The sequence below is a fragment of the Nesoenas mayeri genome (assembly GCF_963082525.1).
Source record: "Nesoenas mayeri genome assembly, chromosome: 4".
Lineage (NCBI taxonomy): Eukaryota > Metazoa > Chordata > Aves > Columbiformes > Columbidae > Nesoenas > Nesoenas mayeri.
The window spans coordinates 36,221,261-36,240,273 of record NC_137540.1 but is presented as its reverse complement, the minus strand read 5'-3'; the positions used below and the strand labels follow the sequence as shown (position 1 = coordinate 36,240,273).

The 19,013-nt window shown below is 40.5% G+C and overlaps 1 protein-coding gene across 1 annotated transcript; it reads left to right on the top strand.

Moving 5' to 3' along the window:
• The first annotated feature begins 578 nt into the window (after positions 1–578).
• Positions 579–18,148, top strand: TMEM192 (transmembrane protein 192). The gene is made up of 6 exons (XM_080344442.1): positions 579–701; positions 3,403–3,549; positions 7,601–7,865; positions 9,882–10,016; positions 14,316–14,418; positions 16,760–18,148. The coding sequence occupies exons 1-6, from the start codon at positions 660–662 to the stop codon at positions 16,881–16,883; spliced, it is 816 nt and encodes a 271-aa protein (XP_080200568.1). The 5' UTR covers positions 579–659; the 3' UTR covers positions 16,884–18,148.
• The last annotated feature ends 865 nt before the right edge of the window (positions 18,149–19,013 follow it).

Here is a 19,013-nt window from a genome sequence, read left to right as displayed (position 1 = left end):
AGTTCATGGAGAAAGGACCCACTGGAAATAATAATAAAGTTCACAGACCCCTTCCTTGAGAAGACCCTGCAAGACAAGTTGTTGGCAATAGGAAAGTATTCTGCAAAACAAGCTGAAAACAACACTATGCTGCGTTTAACCCCACACTTTTTTTGCTAGGCATCCGCTGCTGTTTTTTCTTTCTTACTTTCCACATCCTGCGATGCCTCCTGAGCCACCTTCCCGCACGGACAACCAGCCCCGGGCCCGCATCAACCACCCGCGCTTTTCAAATTCAGTCCCGGGCTGCTCAGTCAACTTGACGGAACATCGCCCAGAGAGAGAGCGGCACCGGGGCTGGGCTCCGGGAAGCACAAGTTTGGGTCACAGCTGCTGGCTACAAGACCTCGCACCGCACCGCGAAGTGAGAAACCCAACCTAAAGGAGCAGCCACGGCCCGCGGATCACGCCCCTCCGCGGCTGCTCCCGCCTGCCGGCTGCGGTCCCACCCCGGGGCCGGCGCTGCGGTGAGGCCCGGGCCCAATAGCGGCCGGGGCGCTAATGGCGAGGCGGGGCTGGGTGGGATAGCCGGGCGGGGCCTGGGCCTGACCAGCCGGCGGCCGGGCCGCGGCGGGGGCGCCGATTAAATACAGCGGGAGCGGTGGAGAACGTGACTGGAGATGGCGCTGACGGCGGGGAGGCGGCGGCAGGACCTGGACAACGTGAGTGCGGGCTTGCAGGAGCGGTTCCTGCGGGGCTGAGCGACCAGGCTGCTGCTGGCGGGGGGCGTTGCTGGGAGAGCGCCTCGCTTCGTGTTTCGTCTCTTCCTTCCACTGCTTTTTGCTGTTTTCGGTGCTCAGCGCCGAGGCCTTCATCTTCTTCTTCCGGGGGGAGCAGCCGGCCGAGGCGCCTCGCAGATGGCCGTTTCGGAAGTCAGGAGGCCGCGGGGGCCGCTCCCCGGCCGGGCCGCCGCCCCCCGCGCTACTGCGGGCCGGGGCCGGGCCCTGCCGAGCGCTGTCCCTGTCCAGCCGTGCTTGGGTGCCGAGTAACTTGGGTGTTCGGGTGTTTTTAATCAAGGTTATTAATTTAATCGAGCCTGCTCCCGTGGTTTGTTTAGTTCTTCTGGGTTATTTCTTCTGCAGACAGATCCTGTAAGTGTTATCTGCTGTATACATGCGGTGCGCTGGCCTGACCACGGCGTTTTTCTGCTCATTTGTGTGTTCAACCCCTCTCAGCCGGGCCAGGCTTGCTGGCGGTGGCCATGCGTGTTCCTGCCGGCCCTCCTCCTGGTGCTGGGCGGCTGCGGAGGTGGTCACAGGCTGGAAAACCGTCAGGGAGCCAAGGGGCTGAATGGAGCCCTGACCTGTGCTTGTGGTAGCATCAGTGCTTAACAGAAGCCCCATGTTTAAGGTGTTTTGGATTTTAACAGCTGTGGTTTTGGCTCCTCTTAGTTAAATGAAACCTGTGTTTGATCTAATTAGGACACTTAAGAGATTTTTTTTTTTTTGTTAATGTCAGATTGACTGCATGGCATCATCAGCTTTCTTGCTTTAATTCCCACCCTCCCCATGTTGCTGGTAATAATATCTACATAGGGAGGTTATGTCATCCAGCACCTCCTAATGCTAGCTGGATTTCAGGATGCCAAGATGGATTGCAGCCAGTCTTGCAGTAAGTAACATGGTCAAACGTGTTCTATTAAAGCTTTGTGAAGGAGTGCACTGATCTGTCATGGTACTGCAGAAGTGATGAGTTACCTGTTCCCATTAGACAAAGGATATTGTAATAAGGAGCATTGCTGTCTTTATGTGAGGTGTGAGCTGTTAACTTTGCTAGTAATTCTGTGTTGGGAAGGAATGAGGCAAGATGGAGACTTCAAGTGCTGGCCCTGCACAGTTGCTTCAAGAGCTTAAAGTTATACCTGATCCCTGAAAATGGGGAAGTGAGCAACAGAGGGCATCTTAGTACTCTTGCTTCTCGGTTTTATATTGGTGACATAAGAAGAGTGTCACTTGTAAACCTTTAGGTTTGCAGTAAAAGGTCATCTTACTAGGCAGGTATTTCAGCAAGGGTTGTTTACAGCCAAAGACCAGGCTAATTAGAAGGTATCAAATAGGTGAGGGAGGTCTGTTCACACTCTTCTGTGGTTGGGCAAATGTGGTGTAGAGACTACTAAAATTAAACTGATTGCTGACTGAAATAATCCTTGATGTCTAGTTCCTTCACTGTAGGCAGCTGTCTGTAGGTGAAATAATACTGAAGAGACAATCTGCATTGTCCCAGCTAATATGAAGTATAAACCTAGGTCTAACTCCATAAGCTCTATTTCTCTCTTTTCTTGTGCTAGTGTATAGAAGAATGACATGCCTCATTTGTCTTGAGGCTTCTGCTCTTTTCTGCCATGGCAAGGAGAAGTCCTTAGTTTAAAAACACTATGCCAGTCAACCCTGGCATGTCTCTCTGCATAGTCAGAAGTGGGATGGGGCCTGCTCTTGTCTTGTTCAGGGATGCGGTTGGTATCACTCAGGAGAAGAGCTGTCAAAACTTGATTGAGAATCTTGAGTTTCTTTCTCTCTTGAAGCAACCAAGTCGTAGCATGGGACATAACAGGATGCCTAGAGGGGAACTTGAGTGGTTTGAGATCTTGTAGTGGCTGTGTTTGTTCAGTTTGAGACATACTGAATGACTGTGTCCTAGCCTGGAAGGAGCAGAGATGTGTAGCAGTGGGGCAATTTTCTTGTCCACAAGGAAGGGTTTTTCTCTCCACCCATACTTAGTTTTACCTTTTTTTTTTTTTTTAAAAAAAAAAAGGTACTTCTGGAAACTTACATAGCCAAAACATCTGAGCTGAATGTGAAGCCAAAGCCCCAATACTTGGTGCCAACAAGCCAAGTAAGGGCTGCATGTTCTCTACTGAAAGCAGAGAATGTCTTGCCCAGCAGTTGTTAACATCTTCCCTCTGAACCGTTGCTGCTTTCTTGCCTGGGTTCAGTTTGAATTACTGCTGCAGGTGTTTTGACATGTCAGTGAGTGAATCACCTGACACTTACTGGTACACTGCAGCTTTGTCATTGCCTCCAACTTTAGTTGGATAGAAGTAAGAATAATAAGGATTTTTGCAGTACCTGTATAAGGTATGTAAGAGAATTGTCACATGTTCCACCTTTCCACATAAACATACTAATACTTGAGGCCTCTCTCAGGAGTGATGATCCCTTTAGTCTTTAAAATGTAATACAAGTATCTGAGCGAGTTCTTACCTAAAGATGTCATGACAGTTTACCTAGAATTTAAGAGCTTATCTCAAGGTACTAATCTAATTTTTCCCCAGAGCTTGATTTGATAACAGGAAGTTGCTAAACCTTTGTATCTGACTTTTAGAGCTTACCTGTTGTTATTCTTTGCCTTCCCCTTCTTTTCCAGGGTTCCTTGGAAGTAACACAGAGTTTGGAAGATGATACCCTACTGGATGCACCACTTCTTTCATCTCATACATTGCATTCCCAGCTGAGGCCAAGATTTCATGCTATCCCAGCAGTCCTCCTTGCCAATTTTCTGTTGCTAATACATGTAAGTTTAGAAAGCTTGATTGCATTACTAATGTTTGCTGTCTCTATTCTGGATTCTTGCTGTTTGTGTTTCTTCTGAGACTTGCATACACTATTCTTCCAAACCAGTGAAATATTACTTGCAAATGAATTTTGATAGCGTGAATGCTACATTATACTTGCTGTGTTTTCTTTCTGATTGTTTGTCAGGGCTAATGTGCTACAAGTCTTGTTCTTATATGCTGTTGGAAATGTACTTTTAAAATAATAATACTACTGTAGAAGTGCTTATACTAGTTAGAGAGCCAAGATAATTTTGATGCAGTGCCTTGTAGAGGCTGAATTTAATGTCACAGGAAAGACTTAAGGTATTTCTTACGGTAACTAAACAAGTAAAGCTGAACTTGCTCCAGGGTTTTTTGCATGGTAGTGGATGAAGCTCTAAAGGAATCAAAATGTTACTTCCTTTTCTGACTTCTAGAGGTTAAGGGTGAAAAGCATAGATAAAGGACAAATCTTGCATGTAACAGTATGAAGGCCTTTTTGAGGCTGGTAGACAGAAGTAGAGATTCCGGTCTAGTAGTGGGTTTATCCTTGTTGCTTGTAAGCATGTGGAAACTGAAAATGAAGAAGGAAGGGTGAACAGCTCTGATCCTAAGATCTAACTGAAATGGTATTTGTGTGGTGCTTAGGCACATGGTTCAGTGGTGGACTATATAGTGCTAGGTAGATGGTTGAACTCTATCATCTTAAGGGTCTTTTCCAACCTAAATGATTCTATGATGCCACTAACAGTGACCTGGCAATAGTATGTGTATAAAACCAGATACATACATGCCACACGAACTGTATGTTGCTAGCTATATTTGAACTTAATTTGATCTCAGACAAAAAATGCTGTGCCCAGTTGCTCTGCAAAACTTACCCTCTTCCAGAACTTTAAAAGCACATACCAACCTCTGAAGTCTCTCTTTGGGTAGCTTCATAAAGCTGTTCAAACCATATGCCTGAACTTTCCAATTTCAGCAGTAATTGCGTTGTGTGGCTCTTAGTAATATCAAGAAATGCCCCTCTGTCTATCAAGTAGAATTACGAGAGACTTATGCTGAATAAACTACCAGAATTCCTAATGAAAACTGCATATCCAGCCTTATTCCCTTCCACTACCAGAAGACTACTGGTGCCATCCCTTTAGGCTGCCACTTGAGGTCTGCATTATGAAGGTAGATGCTGCTATTGGTAAGAGAGCAGTAAATGTTTTTCCACCTAGCCCTGGGGCATTACTATCTGCTACCATAACTGATTAGCCAAATGTCAGCCACCCAGATCCTAGGAAACTGCTGCCTTTTCTGTCCCCATCACTTCCCTTCTGCTGCAAATGGAAGAAGTATGGGGAGATGAGGAGAAGGAAAACTGTGGAGGCCTTTGTCAACACACACTTTTCCAGGTAAAGTCTTGCTGCTGTTGCTGAACTTGTTGCAGTGGCTGGTTGGTCACTTGAGGGAAATGGAGAAGTATCCTTTTCTCTTGGTGAAATACAGCATTATACTTGCCATATGAAATGTTGCTGTCTTGCTTGCTGAAAACATGGATGGGGAAAACAAGCTTATTGGATTTCTTTCCTCTCTGCTTCTGCAAATTCTGCACATGTGCACAAACCTTGTGGGATGTGGAAAAGCACCAAGTTAACTTCTGATGCACAGCCTGCCAAAGGGACAAGTATCCTGGAGAAGTTAAGCCATCATAGTATTACGTGGTAGAGTTGTAATGCATTTCTAAAGTTATCTGTATGCACCATGGAGTATTTTTTTTTTCCTCCAACTTTTTGTGCCAAGAAATGGAGTCAGGCAGCAAATAGCTGCTTTGTTGGCAGCTGCTTAGTTACATACAGTTCTGGAGTGTATGAGTAGGATATATTGGAGTGTGGTAGGGCTGGGTTTTTGGGTGGCTTTCCTTCTGCCAAGCCTTGCTCTTCTGCAGGCTTCTGGCTCCTATCAGGAGACTCTGGAGTGCAGTGTAAAGTGTCCAAGCTAGCAATAATTTCTTTATATTAACCCCATCTTTCCTTAATCCTCTCTGTGTATGCACGTTCACAGAACTGAACTTAAATATTACTTTATCTAAGAATAACTTTTTGTATATAAAAATCCCCTGTACTGAGGTAAAGCACCTGTTCTTGGACTGTCCTGAAATGTAAGCAAAACATCTTTAAGTGTCACCCTTAATGCCAGCTACCTGTTTCTTCTTGCACATCCTGATAGCAGATGAGTAGAACTGCAATGCCAGGCCATTCCTGCTCACATCACTTTGATATAGCCATTTTCTGCACTGAAATACATTATTAACACCTGGAAGGAGTAGAGCTAGATGTGTTACTGGTTTAAAATGGCAAACTGAACAGTAAGTGGACCGAATAAAATAAGGGTTAGTTTGATTACTCTTAGCTTTGTTAGAAACAGAGGTGGTAAAATAATGGATTAAACAAAATGTTGTGGATAATCCTCCCTCTTATTTAACTTAATCTAGGTACTTATCCCAAGGTAATTTGGGATTTAATTTGCATTTGAATAATGGTTTTATGGATAATACAAAACAGACACTTTTTTCCTCCAACCTTCTGTCCTGTCTGTCCTCTACAATGTCTGGTTTAGGTATGATTGTTGTGGGAAAGTTATTTCCCCCTTTTTCCCTCCAATTACCTGACTCTACTCACAACCAGAGCAAGCTAAGGGTGGCTCATCTCAAGAGTAATTAAATGGTTCTGAAAGGCTAATATCTGTGAAGGAAGTTTGAGAAATGGCAAAGATATGAAAAATAAGTTCCAGGGAGTGGGAAGGAGGTGGTGGGCTCTTAGATGTCCAGACAATTGAATATAGAAACAAAGCTACCAAATGAAATCTGACACTTGCCTCCATCTTTGGTTCTGTTGTGTTTATCAGTTATGAGATCTAGAACATTGGATGCTTTTAAAGTATATTAGAGGTACTAGACTTTTGCAGACTTGAGGCAATTTTTTGTTACATTTAGAATTTCTCAATTTACTTGGTGGGAGTTGCTAACAAACTGTTTTTGTTTTCAGTTCTGTTAGAAAGTATTCCTATTCTGCAGAATGAACCAGGATGAGAAAGTATTGTTCACTGAATGAAAATGGTAGAGAGTATTTTCTGACAGAAGTATTCTATAAGGGTTAAAAAAAGCCCTCTGTGTATGCATACATCCCACATAATGTGCCTTCTCGTTGGTCAAAAGATTGCTGATGCTGAAGACTTGAAGAGTCTAGGAGATGGGAAAAGTTAGGGCATAATGGCATCAGAATGAAAGGATAAGTGTATGTATAATCTGACTGACTGTAGTCTGGTCATTCTGATGCGAGTTCTGAGCAAAATGGAAAAAGCTGGTAGTAAATATACTGAATAATGATTACCAACTGGCAAAGGTGCCTAGCCAGTGTTAATAATTCACTTTGTAAGCTAATATGATGTTTCCCTTTTTTTAATGTCATAACCTGGAGACTATCTGTAATGGATTTAGTAAAGGGTTGATTTTTAATTGATGAAATTTCAAGTTAATGAAATGTAGAATGTACCAATAAGATATGAGGTTGTCCTGCAGAGTGGTAAGCAAGTGTAAATATGTGTGGGGTTTGGTTGGTTTTTTTTTTTTGAGGGAATATAAATGAAGTTCCCCCTAAAGTAAAAAGACATAGTAAAAATGTATTCTGAAATAAGATAAATTCGCTATGAAGGGGAGTCTCGGGAACAGTGAAATTGATTTAGAGGAAATTCTGGGACGAGTGGCAATTCTCAGCTCTGTTCTGCTGGACACTTGTTGCCCTCCTGGAAAACAATTATACTACTTAGCAATTTGAATCATCAATATGTTCCCAGAATGACATGTTGTGGTTGTAGTAAGTGTCTAATGTCTTATACATTATTTCAGCTCTCATAGAATCTATTCAGAAAGTAATATATAAGGAATAAATTACATAAGCTTATGGTTTGTTTGTTTGTTTGTTTTGTTTACAGTTACATGTTGACTTCAAGACTCTTCTTCTCTCTCCCTTTCTCTTCCAGGTTGCTTTTGTTGTTCTGGCATTTTTAGCAGCCATGTTCTGTTCTTACCCCAATCCAAATCAGGATAAGTGCCCTGGAAACTATACTCACCCACTTAAAGTGCAAACTGTCATAATCACTGCAAAAGTAATTCTGTGGATTTTACATGTTGTTTTTGAACGATACATCCAGCACCACCACAGTAAAGTCAGAAGCAGAGGTTACTTTTCAATATACCGATCAACAAGGCATCTAAAAAGGCTTCCACTGCTGATACACTCCACAGGTGAAGTGAACTTGTTTTTCTATTTGTGTTTTTTCTTCTAAAGCTTTAAACTATGATGCAATAAAAGACTGAACATTTATATATAAATGTATATATATTATGAACTTTTCAGATGCCTATGAGCATTTATAAATGGTATTTTAGTCAGATGGACTTCCTGACTGAGCTTTCTCACCTGCCAGGTATATGTCATAAAGAACTTCGTAGTGGAAAAATGCCCACAAGTGTGAAGTTGAGTAAAATACGTAGTCATTTCCTTCTGGTCTTCAGCCACAAAATGTTCAGCCAGCAAGGTCTGTGTTTGGCTGCCAGGGATCTTGATTTGCATACTCATTTGTCTAGTTGGATATGTGGCAAGACTGCTAGTCCTTCCAAGAAGGACTACTACTACTACTCTTTTGTTTCTAAGCTCAGCAGTTCGAGTAGAAACAGCTGATTTGCCTGTTGCTCAACAGCTGCCTGAAATCAGTAAAATAAGCAATTTTCTGATCTAATCTACTTCTGCCTTTTTCTACTTTCTATGGAGGAAGGTTGGTGTATGGGAGTGGTTTAACTCTCTGTTCCAAGTTAAACGACTGACCAGTGAAGCTGAAAGAAATGTTGGTACAATTAGCTAGTGGAGCTTTTCTAACAGATACGACTTCAACAAATTTAAAATCCATGTAACTAGAAGGTATTTTTGACACAGAAATAGCAGGGGGGAGGGAACAGTGGTGGCTTTTACAGTATTTTTGTGGCTCATAATCCCATCTCCCTTCTGTAAATCTTCTGAATAGCTAGACTCTCTTTTTTTTCACCAAAATTGTTACATGATCCTGCTTTCTATAAAAACCTAGCTTTATTTCCAGCCAGTCACTAAAAGAGCTGGGCAACTTGATGAATGTGTAGAAACTTCAGGCTATGGCCACTAGATAGAGCTCTGAAGGTAAAGATGTGTTTGGAGTGCAGTGACAAAATGAGGCTACAGCACCTTTAAGGATGTGTTGAGAGTAAAAGGACTATTTCTGCCTCTTGCATTGTAATCTGGAATACTTAGCTCTGTCTTCAGTATGAGATGGAGTTCACTTCTCCCCTACCAGACAAACTCTGGGCATGTATAAATGTTCAGGTGCAGTCAGTTGTGTGCTGTGGAGTTTATGTAAATCATCCATAGTTCAGAAGGTGGTTGGCTCCATTGCTGCAAACTCACTGCCCTGCTAATTGCTGCTGATACCACTTCTAGCCTGACAGTTCAGTCACCTAATGCAGTATGAAAGAGAACTGTATAGTCCCCTAGCTACATTAATGGTTTTAATACACTTAGTGCTTTATTCAGCCACTGGTTATAACATTTCTACAGGAAAGAAAAGAACGCTTCACACTCTATACCAGAGAAGAGGGTGGGAAAGAAAAAAGCTTGTTAGGTCTATAATTCAACAGTTGCTTTCTTTGACTAATGGTGGTCATTTCAGTTAAACTTCCAGTAACTTGCAAGTAATAGCTAGGCAACTGATGAAAGACTATGCAAGTATCTCCCTGTGAAAGGAAGGTGTTTTGCTTTTTGTTTTTTCCTCTCTGTTAGCCTCACTTAAATACACTCAAATCCACCACTTGAAGGAAACCTCCCTCTCTCTTGGAATTGACTGATGTGACCTCTTAGGAATTGAAATAAATTGTCTCCCAACAGTTTTGGGGATGGATAGCAGCAACAAGGCTAGAAACTCTTTAAGCCCACATATGTATATATATATTAGGTATTTCTAGTACATCTCTTCCACTCCTCTTTAAGTGAGAAAAATCTATAAAGAAAATTCACAATTCTCTACCATTGCAGTCAAATACTGAAATGAAACCTCATTTTGCTGCCAGCACTTGTAAGCCTGCATCACTCGTTTTTAGAACATTAGACAAAGAGGCAAGTATGGTATGAAATGGAAAACCATTACTGAAGTGTTGCAGCCTAACGCAGATACTGGGGATGAGAGAATGCGAAGTTATTTCAACAGTTGTTACACCTGTGAAATATTTGTTTTGTAGGTAATGCAGCCCTGCTTTTGATTCTATCAATGCAGCATTCCTTTCCTGATCACAGTAAGGTGTACCTGTATCTTATCCTGGGAGTCCTGGGCCTGGAGCTGATTAGTTCCCTGACATGCTTAGTGATTTACACAGGTGAGAGGCAATTTTTGCCTTCTTGAGTGAAACTTATTGCTGCTACTTAACTGTTTTGTTTGTATCCCCAGTAACTCATTTGGGGTACCCCAAGACACTTACCTGCAACTATAAATACAGAATGATCCTGTGCTTGTAGAAGAACTAAGGCAAATCCAAAACAAATGGGAAGGTTGTCAGGCTTGATCTGATCTCTAGGTTCTTCTAAATGAATGTTCTGTATTACCTCAAAGCTGTTGATCCAGTGAAGTGGCAATGAATCCATAATTGTTGTGAAACTATCCTGAGAGCAGGCTTGTCAAGCAGTGTGTTCTCAAATACATGCACCACAAGCTGTGAACCAGTAAGAGCTACCTGGCTCTAATCAGAACTGCTTCTGGGATTTACATGCAGGACTTGCATAGTTGATAGCATGATTGTGCCTTACCCTCCAGGGTCTTCGTCCTTCCCTAATCCCACTCCAAAAAGCTTCAGTTCCTCCTTGTCACTAAAATGGAAGATTCTCCCTAATGAATGTTCCAAAAAAATATTATGGCTTTTGGAATCCATACTAATACTAAAATTAGATACCACTTCATAAAACTGTGAGGCATTGCTTTGTACTGTCACTGTTGGCTGGTAAGGTTATCTGCTGTTAGACTTGGTGTAAAATATCTAGACTTGATATACCTCTTTCCATTGAACTATTTCAGTACTGTCTAAAATGTTGATTAATATATGTTTGAACCAAATAGTTTTCTCTGATCTTATCTTAAAAACTGTCTGGGTTTATGGCTTGCATTAAATTGATTGAAAATAATTGAGTTAGGAAAAAAAAAATGGAAAGGTATAAGACACTAAAAAATGCCGTTGTTTTTGTTGCCTGAAGAAAATTAGAGGTGTTTACTGTGAATTTCATATCTGTTTAAATGACATGTAGTTCCTGCTCTCGAGTTAGTTTATGCATCTGCTTCTGAAATGATGTTTTCTGATTATTTACAGCTAAACCAAGAAGATGACACCTTAGCTAAGTAGCCTCAGTAGCGCTGGTTTCTCTGGGGCAGGGAGGACAAAACAAGTGTGCAAAACTTAGTTTGCTCTTGACTTCTGATCAAACAGGAGTAAGGAGAATCCTTTGGGACTGCATGAAGCTTAAGGCTTAAAGTAAAAGCCATTGCTGTGGTGATCAGTATTTGTACTAATCTGACTTCTGTTGTGATTTCATAATTAGTAATTAATCTAGGATGTATTTTATTTTGGAGGAGAAAACTTCGATGTTATTAGTAAGGACTTGCAGAGAAATAATGCCAGGCACCTTGGTCATATACAAAAATCTATTACTGACTCTCCTGCAACAACATTAAAATCAAAATGCACCAAGAAGTAAGGTCCCACCTCTAAACTACATCTTCTCTTACAACTGTGCAGAGGCCCTGGTGCTGTAGGCTGGTCAGGCTTTCCCATGAATTGAACCAGCATGGCTCAAGTGGACCAACTGTCTTCTGGAGCAATAGAAGCAATGCATGGTGGCCCTAGAGAACTATTCCAAGAATGCTGGAGATCATCCCTTTTTTGCATATGCATACTTACTTTCCTGGGAAATTCAGGAAGAGATAAATTGCAAAACTTTAATAGAACATCAGGAATTCCAGTGAAATGGTATTTCTTATCCTGAGGCCTCTTGGAGCTCAAAGAGCTACGTTTTGTGCCTCTTACCCTGGCAGAAAAGGATAAGTGACTGCAAGAAGGCAGTCTGGCCTTCATAGTAGTAAGGTCTGAGTCTGGATTTCCACAAGTGCTCTCAAACTCGTTCTGTTTTGTCACCCATAGGGTCTTGTTCCCTGGCTTGTACTGTGCTGGTTCCTGTGCCCATCAGATCCATTAACCAGCTTATACTAGGAAGTTGTGGAGAGCAAATTTTTGCTTTCCAGTTGAAGGAGGCTTGAAGGGTCCAGTGAGACCTGGAACTGAAGTGAAGGAGGGGCAGAGCTGCATTGCGAGGAAGGAGTAAGGTGGTCTCTTCTGGCAACAGTGACCTTATTTCCAGAGCAGCCCCAAAACAACACTGTAAGCTTCATTCTCAAAAGCTTGGCATGCAAAACTGAGGTTAATTTTTGTAAGTTACACTTGCCTTAAGATGAGGAAGACTTCCAGTCACCAGAGGGTATTGTAACTTGTTTTCTGTTCTAATACATGTTTAGGTAAGCTAGGAAACTGCCTGCACGTCCGTCTCTTTTGCGTAATTGTATTTGGTTGGGTTTTTTTGGGTTTGGTTTGGTTTTTTTTACATTTTAAGCATCAAACTAAAGCTCTCCTGAAGCAAAACAAATGTATTTGCCTAGTTTTGAAAACAGCCTGAGAATCTGTAGTAATAGTGACACTCCAATAATTTTTTTTCTCTCAAACAGCACAGAGTATGTGACTGGAAGCATGAAGTTTCTTCGGTAGGATAATTTTAAGGGCAGTCCTCTGTTCAGAGTTAGAATGCCCCTCTCCATGGCAAGCACTTACCAGATACCACTCACTGTTAAGGTGGTATCAGCTAACGTAGGTGAGCAACAATGAGGAGATTATGGTCACTTTACACTAGCAACTCATGATCAACCTCTTCCTTGTGTTAATATGTTACTCCTAAATTTTGGAGGGAAGGTAGCACCAGTTCATAAATTGTTTCTCTGTGGTAGAATAATTATTTTGTAAGCATTTTTGCCTCATTCTAGTAGTTACCTGTAGAAAGTTAATGTACCTGACTTATTTAAATATTGCTACTTCACAAATAAAAGTGGTGGCATGGAATAAGTGATTGTAATTCTATGTATTTCTTATTGCTTGGAGCTGTTTTATGAATTGTATGATGCCTGATGTTCTGCGAAGTACTACTGCCTCCTTAAAATTCTCTCAATTCAGCAGTGTATGTATATATAGCTGTAGCATGCAGAGGCAGGGATTCAGAAATCTGCAAGGAGTTGCTGTGATTGACTTATAACAGGCTTGACATATATAAATTGTTGAAGTGAGGTAAATGTGCATGGAATGAAGTATGATACAGATAGCTCTAAATGTCAGCTTACTATTGTAAGGTTGTTATTGATAGTCAAGCTTTAAAAGGTTTACTAAATATATGTATTTAATGGCTTTCTTACATACTTCTAGTATCACTTGAGTAAAAGACTAACATTCCCACAAACAACACATGTTGGGAATTCCACACCCATTCCTTTGTGGCTTTATTTGTAGAGGAATACAGTCATAGAAATAACTAACCTTTGAGCCTAACTTGTAGTTAACCTCTGGAGGGTCTTAGCATTGTTTTAGCAGGGTGGCCTGTAAGAAACCACATCGTATTATTGACTTGTAAGGACAGTATTTCTCTGCAGTAGCTTAGATTTCTCATGGAGCCAGACTGTAATGTTTGTAGTAGCATTAAATTTACTGCTTCACAGGCAGCCTTAACTGCAGTCCTAAATGTGTACTCCAGATCTCTTGGTACTTTGCTTTAATCGGGATCTGATACTGAATAGCTTTGAGTATTTTCAGCTTCCTTCCATAAATAATGCAGAGTGTGCCTACAGCTTTTCCTACCCCCACCCATCCCCATTCCATATCTGTTTCAATTTAATCTTAAACTTTATTCACAGGTGCCCCGGAATGATTTCTGGTTTTGATAGCCAGCACTGCAAGGTTCAGAATGTGAAGCTGATCAGAGCTGCTCTGGTTTGAATACTTAATGGCTTTCTGTAGCAAGTCTGCCCTAGTTTTAGAGCAGGCAAACAAGCTGCTGCTTCACTGCAGGTAGCCTAGCTAAAATAGTATTTATCAAAGAACTTATGTTAGAAGTTCTGACCTAGATACAAGTATCATAACTTCTACAACTTTTTTTTTTTTATGGTGTGTAGCTTAATTTATGGCCTGAATTTGGAGAATGAATCTCAGTACCCTCTCAAAGACAACTAAGGTTTCAGCCTTTCTTAGGTGACAAAATAAACTTTGCAGATGTTAAGCAGCATGTCCAAGCTTTGCCATTTGGGTCTTCAGTTCTCTGTGGTCTTCTAAGCAGTAGGGCTGAGGGGAAAAACAAACTGAAAGCCCACCAAACCACCACTAACATATAATCAAAGCCATTACAGACATGAGCAGAGAGTCTGCTTTTTCTTTCCTTCCTTCTCACTCCTCAGATTACCTTATTATCTTTTCAACTCCTATCCTAAGGCAGTCTTAACAAAATCTGTAATACATAATTGTTTTTAACTTGGAGCCTGATCACAAAGCTTTTCTTTTGTGGGTTGCTTTCCAACTTTTATTAATAAAACTTTGTTGCAGTGAAAATAAGCAACTTCAATCGTGCAAAGCCAAGACCTGACATAATTGAAGAAGAAAAGATGTATGCCTACCCTAGTCACATTACCTCAGAAATTGGATTCAGGTAATCTTGTGGTGTTTTCAACCATGGTATATTGGTAACGCTGACTAATATAATTGCATTACTTTCTGTAGAGTTACATATAATCTTGAATCTCGCAACCAAAACAGAGGTGGAGATAAGTGTTTTGAAGGAAACTATATGCTTACGGCTGCTGTTTCACATGCACAGATGAGAAGTAGCACAGTCTTGTACTTTTTACATAATGATGGCAATTTGCTGTGATACGGAAATCCTCAAACATGAGGACAAATGATTTGGCCATTTATGGCTTGTTGCATGATTTTTTTGCAATCTGCTATAAATAACTGTGCTTAATCTGTGTTAGCTGACTTTATATGGGAGTTTGAGGAGAGAAACTGGTGTCTTACCCTGTTACTTAAAGTATGCCTACAGAAGCCTAGCTTCTGCTTCAGTTTCAGACAAAAAAAAATATAAATTGTGGACAGTTGATAGACGAAGAAAACTTCGCAGCTTTGTTCTGTGCCAGCAGTTGGACATGAGATTCTAGCAAGGGCTTTGGAATATATTTCCAGCTTGGGAAGGTACTTAAAGGTGGGTGGGATACATAAGGGGTAGGATAGTTCCTGGTGAGACAGAAAAGGTATCCAACACAAACCTCACTAGCACCGAGACTTCTGGCTTGCTTGTCCTTTATGTACCTTCTGACTACTTGAGCATCTTCCAGTTGCTGAAATGAATCTGGTATGACTTAACAAAAACCAATCATCAAAACTCACATGGATTTCCATACAATAATTTATTTAGGAGTTTTCTGATACAATGACTTGCTTTTGTATGTGTGCCTTAGTAAAAAAATTGAAGTGCAGAGGTGACTAATACTTCGGCATTTCCCCTGCTGTTACAAATGCAGCATGCACATGCTTTTATGGAACTTGGAAGTAGATGTCCAGGATACAGGAAGGATTTAGAGTTGTCTTGAATTTTGATACAATGTCTGACTTCCATCTTGATATAAACACCATGGTGAATGCATGGTGGACCTCATTACTTTCTCATTCAGCTTCTCCCTTGAGAAATTCTCAAATGCCCAGAGAATGGGTCTTCAACAATGACCAGCTGAGGAAAAGACTCTGGATTTTTTTGATTAAAGAGTGCAAACTTCCTGTGAGAACTGATTGCAAAACAGTTATTTTAATTCAGCTCAATACAAGTCTGGCTCTCTCTCCCTTGAGAGTTAAGGTCTATTGAAAAGTGAATCCTGTCAGGCCTTCTGTTGACCCTGGCTGTAAGAATGTTTTTTGAATATTATGACCTCTACAACCCAGGTTATGGATCAGGACCTCTTCAAGTTGGTTGTACAGATTACTGGTTAAGGTCGCAAGCTTTCTATCTACAGAACTTGTTTATTTTTTCCAGTTTAACTACCGTCGTTTTTTTTTATTGGACCTAAGCTTTTTCCTACACTAGCTGTCCTCCTTGGCACTTTGTAAGAACTATGAAAAGGGCAACATTCCTCCTCAAAATGCTGCAAGGCCGAGGGGCAACTTTCTAAGCTCCGAGATGTTCGCATGTGTACTGAGAGGGCAGATTCCCAAGTGAACTAGAAAAAATAATGTGTAAGGGAAGACTGGAATGTGCTCAAGCATAGGTACTTGTTTTTGCTATGCTCTTAGGTATTATAGATTTGACAAAACTATCTACTTTTATAGATTTTTCTCAACTTGGCTCTACTTAATGTTGCAGTGTTACTATCCTAATTAAAATGAAGGATGTCTGAAAGCTGGAAATGTTTTAAGTGGGAGGTTTGCTGTACATAAGGTAGATCTGAAATAGCACATCTGTTTGATGCTGTTATGGTCTTGTGACAGATAATATCACTTTATATAGTATATCACATATGCTACTGCAGGTTCATCAATAAACTTCTGTCTTAAACAGCTTATGATCCCCACGGCTGAATAAAAATATTATGGCTGCTTAAAATAAACTTCCTAATGTATTTGGAAAAGGTGCCACAGATTTCTCAGAATACCTCTGGCATGTTGTCTGCCTCACTAACTCAAGTTTCTTAAACAGTAAGAATGATCATACTACTACAACTTTTCTGTAACTGTATAGCGGGAAATACCCAACTCAATTATGTATACATGGCATGAAGTTCAGACAAACTTTTTTCTCTTCCTCCCTTCTTATTCAAAAAGGAGGTTAAACATAAAGGTGTTGTAGATTGTCTCCTTCTTCAAAAAATTAGTTGAGATCAACAAAATTAAAACTGAGGGAAGAAACTCGTTAAAGTATCTGTTAATTAGCTCTGACATTTTTTTGTGTTAGAAAGCTGCTGTCACTTTTTAAAACCCATATTCACTTTTGTTTTTTCAAGGGAAAATTCAACTTTAGAAGAGATAGTGGAGAAGCAAGGAGATGTAATAGAATATCTTCAGCGACACAATGCACTGCTCAGCAAGAGACTATTGGCACTAACATCTCAGCAGATCAAAACTTAACAGCATTTGGAAAACAACTGCTGGAGCTCTGGTAGGACCATGAGGTAATCTAATATCCAGACTGATTTGCACAGATGACTCTTCTTCAATCATCTTTCACACTTTGAAATAGAAGTTAAGATGGAAGGATGAGCTCTGCATACGCTCTAAACCTGTTACAACTGGACACTCTGCCTCTCAGTTCTGGAGCTTCAAGGATTTTTAATTCCTGATAGGATAAAGTTGGACCTGAGGTAATGGTTCAACTTTGTTCAGTTGTTGCCATCATTTTGTACTGCTGTAACCTTTAAGCTTCAAACTACCAAAGTATTTTATATTTCTAGAACACACATTTGTTCTTTAAAAAAATCTGACTTCACAAAGGATGTATTTTGAGTTTCTAGTGGTGAAGCTGAGACTAGATGTATTCTGTCAGAGTCCCATTACTTCTTATGTTAGAGGTGGTGTACTTCAATAGTCCTATACAACATAGATACCTGCTTTCTAGATCAGCCTCCTTTTGTACTTTGTCAAGAAAAGGAATTAAACTGTTGCCTGTGCCAGTGGGAAAATTTAGCATCTAATTTAGGATTTAAAAAAAAAGCAGTGGGTGTCCTAGAATGGCAAATCTCACATATGTGTGTGGTACAAAACAATGTCATGATAAGCAATTTGAGCAGTTTTTCAGAATTCTGGTTTAAAAACCTGTAAGAAGGATATCTAGAGCTGATGACTTTCTCATTACTAGAAGTCTGGCTGGTAATCGAAGATTTCTACTCTGCCAACTGAACTAACTGAATGGGTTTAAAGATGCATCAGTTACATACATCCTTGCTCTTTACTTTGACCCTTAAAATGTCAGCATCTAGATTCAAAAGCTAAAATGATGTATGTGGGGAGGTGAAAAGCAGCAGAAGACAGAAAGGTCTTCTAAAAGTTGGAGAAACAATAGTTCTAGGTTCTATCTCGTGGGTTTATTGGGAAAGCTGGTGAAAGAACCATTCTGTTCCAGGTACTACTTTTGTCTACCAGTGTAGACCAAGAATTATTTTAGAAGCCAATACCTCTGTGGGGAGATGGGTGATCACTAGTCAAAACTGAGAGGAAGGTTCTCATCAGGAGTAGTCTTGTGGTTCAATATAAGAAAAAATAAAAAAAAAAAATCCACCTTACTGTCTTACTTTGGTACTAGGGCACAACTTCAGAAATAACTAAACTGTTCAGTGTGCAACAAACGCAGGAAGGAAAATAAACATTGGAGGTTTTGCTGCTATCAACACTAGACTGGTCTCATTAACTGTTTGTGGAAAATGCATCCAAGGTTTTATAGTATAAATGTAATGAATACAAATGGTTTTGGTTTTAGAACTCAGGTTTTGATGTGATTGTGTATATCAATTTATATAATTTCTATGAAAAGCAGTAAAATGTGACTGTGAAGTTCATGCACAATAAATGCAACTGAGGACAAGTGTGAATTCTGTCATTTCTAAACTCATGTGCAGCTTTTTGCAGCAGGCAATCTGTTCAGATTTTCTGTTTTGCTGGAGTTCTCACAGCACAGTTTTGGTGTTTAAAAGTAGCCAAAAACTGTTATGTGACAAGGATAGCTGTTTCCTTGTTTTGAAGCTTTAGGTTTAGTTTTATTCTCGTTCCTGGGTAACATTTTTCAATTGCACTTCAGATCTTCCCTGCTACTCCTGTTTCTCTCCAACACAGAGCAATAGGCTGTGCAGTGTAGCAGAACAACTTTACTGTATTTTTGAGGGCATTGCTCATACCTTCCTCATCTCATCCAAGCCTGCTTAAAGTAAAACTTGGATTAACCAGCAGTATTGCTTTCCATGGGATGGGGAAAGTGCAGGTTCTATCTCCTGACCTTTGTAATTCAGAGCTCTTCATAAGTACACAAATTATTAACAACTTTAAACAACTAGCCCTCATTTTTATATCTGTATGATACACCCACCCTATTGTGATTAAGCTTCTGAAAACAAACAAACAAACACAAAAACAAAATCACAAACTTTTCATGCTTATACAGGCTCCAAATAGATGCAGAGTCCTAGTTTTTCTGGCTATGCTCATCTTGTTTATCTTAACTTTAGCCTCCACCAGAGTAGGGTTTGGTGCTGGGTGCTGTGGTGGCTG